The sequence below is a fragment of the Lonchura striata genome, chromosome 31 (assembly GCF_046129695.1).
Source record: "Lonchura striata isolate bLonStr1 chromosome 31, bLonStr1.mat, whole genome shotgun sequence".
In the NCBI taxonomy this organism is placed as follows: domain Eukaryota; kingdom Metazoa; phylum Chordata; class Aves; order Passeriformes; family Estrildidae; genus Lonchura; species Lonchura striata.
In genome coordinates this window covers 3,412,152-3,420,793 of record NC_134633.1, presented here as the reverse complement: position 1 = coordinate 3,420,793, position 8,642 = coordinate 3,412,152, and the positions used below count along the sequence as shown (strand labels likewise).

Here is an 8,642-nt window from a genome sequence, read left to right as displayed (position 1 = left end):
TCCTGCTTTTCCATTTCAAAGCTTTCAAAAGCTAAAAGCCGCATTGTGCAGAGGCACCGTTGCTTGCTGATGGCAGCCAGGGAGGACTATCAAATTCATAGAGTTCATCAAATAGAGTTCTGTTGAGTTAGCCCATTTTAATATGGTCGGAGAGACTTAGAGTCCCATCGCTAACAAAGTCGCTGATTTCTCTTTGGAAGTGGTGTTTGTGGATGCGAGGAGGAACGAGGTCATAAATGAGAGGTAACGGCCTGTCCCTCATGCTTCTCTCTTGCCGCAGATGGCAGAAGGAACAGCGGTTTCTGCCCCAGCTCCCTCTGCTCCTGGAGAAGAGGCCAAAGAGGGGCAAAATGAGCAAGACGACCACAAGCCGGCAGCTGTGGCAGCAGCAGAGCCAGATGGTATGTGCTGTGTACGTCTGGTTATTTCTTTTCTGAGGGTCGGTGTATTGAGTGCAGCTGTCAGCAGAGCTGTACCCAATGCTCCTCCTGAGTTTGGTGTCACAGGGCCATTTAGGACTCCCCAGAGGAAGTGCTGTGCTCCGAGGCAGCGAGAGCGCTCTGGGTGTTCCTGCTGCCTCTGGAGGCAGCTTGGACTGGCTTGGCTTTGCCTGAGATTTCCTCTCTGCTAAAGGCTGAAGCAGGGATTTTTCTTGGATCAGCAGAAGGCTGTGACCTAGCAAATCATCTAGGCAAGTCCTGCATGCTAGTGGCCAACCTGAAGAGATTTTTTAGCTTCCTTAATTCCCATTAGAATCCTGACTTCCAACCAGTCATCAGAGCAAAAAAAATCTTCACAGAAATTTACTGGTTTTGGAGTTTTGTCTTTTTGGTTGGGGATTTTTTTGGGGGTCGGGGCAGGGGGAGGTGTGGATGTGTGTGGTTTTGTTTTGGTTTTGTGGGGTTGTTTTTGGTTTTGTGCTTTTTGTGGGGTTTTTGGTTTTGTTTGTTTGTGGGTGGTTTTTTTGGTGGAATTGCTTTTTCTCCATCCTGAAGGAGCTCTTCTGCCCCACATGTCTTACTGATGTCATTTTTATGACATTTTTATGTTGCTACTACTACTACATCTACAGTTTATTTTTTAATGAGAATGCCATATTTTTGTCAATAAGAACTACTTTGAAAGAGCTTTGGTTTCAAGGACGAACAGAGAGCATGAGGTGTTTTCCATGTGTCCCCAAAGGAAAAACAGCTACTTTTATAACAATCAGTATTTCATATCCTAGTTTTATACTTCTAAAGATGTGTCCAAGAGACACATCGAAGTGGCATGAATAGAAAAAACTGTACTGCAGGCATTTCTCAGGAGACAGCCTCCAGCCCAGCCATGGTATATTCCTCAGATCCATGGCACTTTTTCATACCTGATTTCCACTCTTTCCCATGACTGTTAGAATCCTACCCATTGGCCCAAGCCCTGCTCACATCCGTCTCTAGGAAAACACATCAAGTCCTCTGGGATTCTGCAGCACAGCCCAATGGATCTGCTTCTTGCCTATAGCAGCTGCCAGTGCTGAACTCTCAGATAAGACCTGGTGGGGCTGAGAGCAGAGCCCAGTGGATTCTGTGTCTGCCATCCCCTGTTGGGACAAAAAGGGCATTGATCTGCACCTCGGTGAGTCTGATCTCAAAGCCCATCCTGTTGTGTCCTGAATGGGGGCAACAGTTTGTACGGGGCTCAGGCTGCCTGTGGCTTCTTCCCATTGCTTGTCAGTGCTCATGCTTGAGCTTTGCCAGCCTGGCTGTGGTAGCTGCCCTGTCCCTGAGGGTTGGTGGGACTGCAGGGGCTGGAGCCTTCCTTGGCCCCAAGAGGGGTGTCTGCGAGTTCAGCCTGCTCATAAAGGGTGAGGGTGCTGATGCTGAAGGCCCCGTTGGAATTGGTTAAAGCATGAGCTGCTCTGGTTTACACATGGAAAAGCATTGTTTTGGCTGAAAGGTGGAGAAGATGTGCTCCTCTCCTGGGAGTGCATATCCCTGTGCTTTGTTTCCTGTCAAGAGAACTCTTCCAAGGACTGTACAAAATCAGTCTCTGTGCCAGCCATCTGCACTGCAGGGCTGCCTGTCTTGTTGCTGTTGTTGTTGCTGTTGTTGTTAACCAGCTGACCACCCCCAGACACTGGGGCTGCCTTTTCTATCTCCTGGAAGCTGGGATCTCTGCTTTAAAGTGAGCATCTTGCATTTTGTTTCCCTCAGGGAAAATGGTGAATGTGGAAAATCCCAAGATGAAATACACTGAACTGGATATATTGGCAAGGGGTGAGTCCAGCCACAGTTACTTCTACAAAACCATGGGCCAGGTGTTTTGCTGGTGTATCAGGTGTTTCACTGGAATATCTGTCCAGCGTGAAGTCAGGCCAGCTGCAAACGTGTTCAGATACTGGAGATAGATTGTCCAATGTATTCAGTACTGCTCAGAATTTGAGAGTGCGCTCAGAAAGCATTGTCAGAGACATCTCCATGCTGCCGAGGTCTTGCCTGCATCAAGGAACAGGACCTGGAAGATCTCCTTGTCTCTCAAGTGTGGGACAGCTCTGTGTTAACTTCTTTAGCATTTTTGTATGTCTCAAAATCACACTGCCATACTAATGAAAAAAGAAGAATCTTGCTTGCCTGAAAGAGCAAGCTACCCCCATCAAAGCTGTGAAATAACAGTTCTCAGGAACATTTCTTTCCCGTGGTTTGTGGAAGGAAATACTCCATGGTCAGGATAGGAATCACACAGTTTAGAAACTGAAACCCAAGATGAAAGAATAAATTCCATTTAGGGGCTGAGGCAGTAAACCCCAATGCTTCAGCAACTGGCCCAGGCACTGCCCATGCATTTGAGAGGAAAATGCATCATCTGCCTTCTGACAGAGCCCTCCTGCATCCTGCAAGTTTTAGGCATTTACAGCAGAGATCTCCTGTGTGGGCTGGCTTTCACTCTAAGAAATAAACAGCTTCTCTTTTCTCTGCTTCTCTTTTGTTTCTAGGACTTTTGGACATGTGGTTAGAGCACTCAACAAAGCCACAGGAGGAGAGGTAAATGTCAACAGCCCCCACAGACTCTGCTGCACTCGAGGGGCTTTCCCCTCTGGTGTGAGCAGCTGTGGCCAGAGCTTTGGGTAGAGCTGTGCTGAAAAGGCAAAAGAAGCACAGACTGGTGCCAGCCTGCAAAATACATTTGGAACAGTCTTTGTCCTTCTCAGCTGCCAGAAAGAAGGCCCAAAGGGCAGCAGTTCATTTTGGAGAAGGATGTGCTCACTCGCTCTCAATGGCTAAAACAAAGGTGGTTCCTTAGAGAATCTCACTGCTCTTTGGGGCTACAGCTTCAGAGTCCTGAATTCGCATCTCTGCCTGCCAGCAAATGCATCTGAAAGTTACTGGTAGTTCCTTAGCCACCTGCAGTGCTGCACTTGGGAACTGCACATTGGGAGAGATCTGCAAGGCGTCCCTAAAAGCCATAGCCCAAGATGTATCCACAGAGGATTAAGGCATGGATTACTTCTTCTGAATCCCATACAAAGCAGCAGGGAGTGTGCTCAGAGGTTTGTGAGTGATAGCTGAGACACCACTGTTAGCAAGTGGACAAGGCAAAACCCCAGTGGCCCCGTGTCCTGTAACTGGCCCCAAGGGAGCGGAGCCATGGGCTGTTGCAATGTCAGTTCCAGTTACTGCAGTGCCTAATCCCGAGGCAGTTTGGCACAGCTCAGCTGCGTCATTGCAAAATCACTCGCTCCATGTGCCTTGTGGTCTCGTGCCACCAACTTCTCAAGTTACTGATTTTCAGTGTCATTTTAGGTGGCCATAAAGAAAATAAGACTTAAAGGATTGAAGAGGAAGCAAGTAACCGTTCATGAAATCAGTATCATGAAGAGGCATAGGAGCCCCTGTGTTGTGAATTATTTAGACAGGTGAGTGGTCATGGTTTTATCCCATGAATTTGTGTTTACATACAGCAAACATGAGAGGTTAAAAACCCACTTTGGTCACCTTTAGAAAGTAGAGCTTTTAATTATTATGTATTAATATTTCTCTACTCATCTCCAATGGATGAGAAGAGAGTGCATCTTGTCTGCATGAGTCTTCCCTGGCACGCATAGTTTGAAAATTATTCAGAAATTATTCAAAACCTGGGTCAGCTGTATCTTACTAAATTAATACCCTCTAAGTTCACTGCCTCCACATATTTTTGGGATTAATTTTTAAAAGTTTCTTAAATGCCGATGAACCATCCTAAAGTGGATTTCCCTTGGATTGTTGCCCCTCTTTTCCATTGCTATGCATGCCAGGAACACTAGGTGCTTATTTCCAGAAACACCATGCGTGACAGGCTTTTTATCTGGGCTGTTCCTAAACCACGCTTTTCGCTTACTGGCCATCTAGGACATCTCCTTTTTCACAGCTGTTCTTTTCTCCTTGAGACTGCACAGATTGCAAACAACGCACGCCGAGAGGGAATGTCTATTGCTTTGATTCTGCCTTTGTCTCCAAGGGACGTGAAAACAAGAATCAAGCCCTGTCTTTTCCAAACAGCAATGTAGCCATGTACATTCATCCCCGTGCCCTTGTTTCCTTCTTTCAGCTACCTTCTGTGTGAGGAACTCTGGCTGGTCATGGAGTACATGGACGGAGGCACTCTGAGCAATGTCATCAGCAAGACCTGCCTGTGTGAAGGTGACAGAGCATCCATCAGTCAGGGGGTCAGCAATCCCACCTGTGCTTCCAAGGGTTTGGGAAACAGGGGCTCAGAAGAGGAGAGGTTTCATGTATAAAGCTTTGCTTCTGCATTGTTAGTATGCTATGGGCAAGTAAAAGCATCTCCAGAGAAATGCCTGCCAGTGCCCTTGCACTCACTGTACTCTGTTCTTGTACTCTTATCTCCTGCTGTTGTATTCTCACTCTGCCTCTTGTATTTGCTGTTCTCCATCTTGCCTCCTTTAACTTTTGCCTCTCTTCACTTCATTCCTTGTTTGTAAAAGCAAAGCTGCTGGTAGCAGGATTTAAAATGAACAGCAAAGAAAAAAGGAGAGACTCATTTCTCTCAGTCCTCAGCTAAAAAGGACAGCAGTGCAGCCAAAATGCTCTTTGCTTCTGAGCACATCCCCTGCAGCAGCAGCAGTCATCCTGGCTGCTTTGCAGGGACAGTGTACAACAGCAGCAGGTGCTGTTGCTCTTTCAAAAGCTGACATGCCTTTCCTTAGAAAGGTCCTGCTCTCCAAGTGTTGGAGCAGCAACTCTTCCTCTCAATGGCCCTGCGTTCTGCCATTGCTCGCCATTCCCCTGCAGAGAGCATCTTTTAGATTCTTTGTTTCTTTTCTTGTGCGATGAAATCACACCGCTAATTTTTGCCCTCCTGTTTGTGTTTTCTCTCTCAGTGCCTGCAAGGACTGGATTTTCTTCACTCAAACCACGGCACCCACCGAGATGTGCAGAGCAGCAACATCCTTTTTGGAACCGACGGCTCTGTCAAGCTGGGTCAGTATATCCTTGGTCAGGTGCAGCGTTCAGGGATGTGGGGATGTGGGGTGAGGGGCTGCTTTGAGTGACTGCCAGCTCCCCAAAAATGGTGCTGGTGGCAGTGCAGGGACCCCCGCTCTGAGCTGATGACACGGTTGCAACGTGCACAGACGTATGACAAGGAACAAGTAGCCACGAGTGGCATTGCTCTGTGTGTGTCCCTTCCAGAGGGAGGGAGTTACAAGTCTAAACCTTCCAAAGAGCAAAAGCCACTGCTGAAGGCAGTGTAAAAAATGTGGGGATTTTTTAAGTCGCCAATACCATATTTCCTTGGCTAAAGTCCTGAAGAAACAGAGCAGGGACAGTTGTCCAGGACATTCCAACAGCATGTTCTCAAACTTCTACTGGGGAATTCTTTTGCTCGATTTCCTAATTGCACAGAATTAAAATAAAACCAGTATTTTGCTTTCCCCTCAGCTGATTTTGGCATCTCTGTTGAGCTCGGCCCTGAGGAGAAGAGACTGCCCTCGGTAGCTGGGACTCCTTGGTGGATGGCGCCTGAAGTGGTGATGCGTAAACCATGTGGCCCCAAAGTGGACATATGGTCTTTTGGAATTGTGGGAATTGAAATGGTAGAACAAAAATTTCCTTACTGGAACCAAAGTCCTGCCACGGTAAGGAGCAAATACAGATCCCGCTTCTCTTTCTCACCTGCCCCGTGTTCTGCGTGACATTGGACAAGATCCCATTGCCATCTGCTGAAACTACTTCCACCTAAAAACGTCCCTGCAACACATCAGCATCTGCTGCAGTTTTGGCTGCATCAGTGTGGAACTCAAGCCTCACCATATGCAAACAAACCCCATTCTCAGGCAACACTTTCCTTTGGGTTATAAGTGGTTCCAGTTCTTTTGTCTGTGTAAATGACCCCAATAACAGGAAACAAGCATCTTAGAACTGGTGTTATCCTTCCAGAAATGAAGGAAAGAAACCCAAACCCAGCAAAGTTTCTAAAACAGTGGTTTCTAGAGAGGAACTTAACCCCCTTTGCAGTTTCTGCTACTGGGAAACCTGCCTGAAACCTGGGCATTAGACTTCAAGGCCACAGAGTCTCTTCTGCTTCTTGTGCAGTGTTGCTGAAACACCCAGTGACTGTGTTTCTCTCATAGCCCAAGCCACGTTCTCCACGTCACCAAGCCAGAGCCTGGTGAGAGGGAGAGCCTGCCAAAACCTCCTGTTTGTTTCCTGGCATTTTCTGGGATGGGCCTACCACTCATTGACTTGAGTAGGCAAATGAGCAGAGGGTGTCCATTGGGATGGCATTTCTCCTTTTTCTGAGCAGGAAAAGTTTTGCTTTTGCTGCATAAGGGAAGCTGAAATTTTAAGACTGCTGAGAGACAGAGCTGCAGGTGGCTCCTTTGTGCCCAAACAGGCATTTTCATCCCAATATATTTGTGCATGCAACTTAACGTGTCTGTGTTGAATATGAGATTGTAAATGTTTGTTTCTTTACCTGGGGATTAACTGATGGATTTCCTTTCTTTTCTTCCAATTACCATTGTTTTCAAGAACAGGACAAAAAACTTGATGAGTCTTGTTCTATGGCAACTGTGCTTAAGGGATCAACAAGCCCTGCAGAGATGCCTTTCATGTACTAATCCTTGGAATTAGTTAGTATAGCAAAGTCCCCCTTCCAAAAAGGCTGTCAAGCTGGTGTGAATCCTCAGAGAAGGAAATGTGCTTTTCCTGATGTAGCTCCCACTAACTAGGTCAGTCAATGAAATCGGCTGCCAAGGCAAGATTGGCAGGATGTTGGCAAAGCTGTGGCTGCATCAGAGTTTGGGTTTTTTGTTGGTAAAGTCATCCCTGGGTCTCTGCCAGGGCAGAAACTGCCACTGCAGAATGGAGGTTAAACAATGGGCTCTGGGAGAGCAGTTACAGATGGGAAAGAAGCAGGTGGAGCCTCGTGTTCCCTTTTTCTCCAGACTAAACGCCTGATAGCCACAGCAGGGACGTCACAGCTGCGGCAGCCCAAGCTCCTCTCGGCTTGGCTGCGTGACTTCCTGAGCTGCTGCCTGCAGAGAGACGAGGAGCGGCGCTGGTCTGCCAAGGAGCTCCTGCAGGTAAAATGCCAAGGGGCTGCAGGTGAAAGAGTGTCCGAGGGATGGGCTCCTCCTCCACTGAGGTCTGAGGCATCAGATGAGCCCCCTTCCTCCTCACCTCCTCCACTCTTGGTGCCCTTCAAATGAAAATGCTGAGGAGTGCGGGCTGGGCTGGGCTGGCAGGGCTCTGTAAAGTCCTGTGGTACAAGTGTCCTGCAATTAACAGGGACATCTTTAAAGAGATCAGGTTGCTCAGAGCCCTGTCCCACTGACCTGGAATGGTTCCAGGGATGGGGCACCTACAAGCTCTTGAGACAACCTGTGCCAGGGTGGCACCATGCTCTGACTAAACAAGGTCTTCCTTAGACCTACTCTGATTAGATCTCCTTTGTGTTTAAAACTATTCTCCCACATTCTATTGTAACTGGCCCTGTTAAAAATGGTGTCCCCCATTTTCTTCAAAGCAACTTTGAAGTCTTGGAAAGCGGCAAGAAAGTCTCCCTGGGGCCCGTTCTTCAGAAAACTGAATAACTCCACCTCTCTGTGCATTTCCTGAGAGGACAGGTGCTCTGCTTTCTGACAGTTTCTGTTGCCCTGTTTTGGAACTTGGTGGTGTGTTCAGTTTTACCTAATGGCAAAAGAATTGAAGTAGAGCAATGCAGGGTACAGAGCCATGAAATGGTGGCGGAAGAACCCAAGGCTGCCAGTCCTGGCAGAGCAGTCTGGAGAGATTTGGCTGTGGGCAGGAGGGGCTGTGGGGCCTCACTGTGAGCCTCTGAGGGGCCCGGGTTTTTGCCCCCACCCCACCCTGAGAGGCTTCTGGCACACAAACAGGGACAGCTGAGAGGGACTTGACCCAGCCCCGTCTGCTGCCTGGCACGCTCAGGCAGAGGGGAACTGGTCCAGGCTGACTGCCAGGTTGTGTGGCAGAGAGGTGCGGGGACGCTGAGCTCCAGGACGGTTTGGATGGACAGAGACGAGTGATCTCTGAAAGCTGCTCTGAGAATATCAGGTTTATTAGGGATGGTGAAAGGTCCTGCATGGAGCTGCCAGACGCAGCACGTGGCAGGGCCTGAGGGGGAGGGAGAGGGGAGAGACAAGG

General features: G+C 48.2%; 1 protein-coding gene across 1 annotated transcript in view; it reads left to right on the top strand.

Moving 5' to 3' along the window:
* The first annotated feature begins 350 nt into the window (after window positions 1-350).
* Window positions 351-8,642, top strand: part of LOC144247689 (olfactory receptor 14J1-like) — a 34,199-nt gene continuing 25,907 nt past the window's right edge. The window contains exons 1-3 of the mRNA XM_077789106.1: window positions 351-401; window positions 3,780-3,892; window positions 4,564-4,655. Coding sequence (XP_077645232.1) covers window positions 351-401; window positions 3,780-3,892; window positions 4,564-4,655 — 256 coding nt within the window. The remainder of the gene's footprint in view (window positions 402-3,779; window positions 3,893-4,563; window positions 4,656-8,642) is intronic.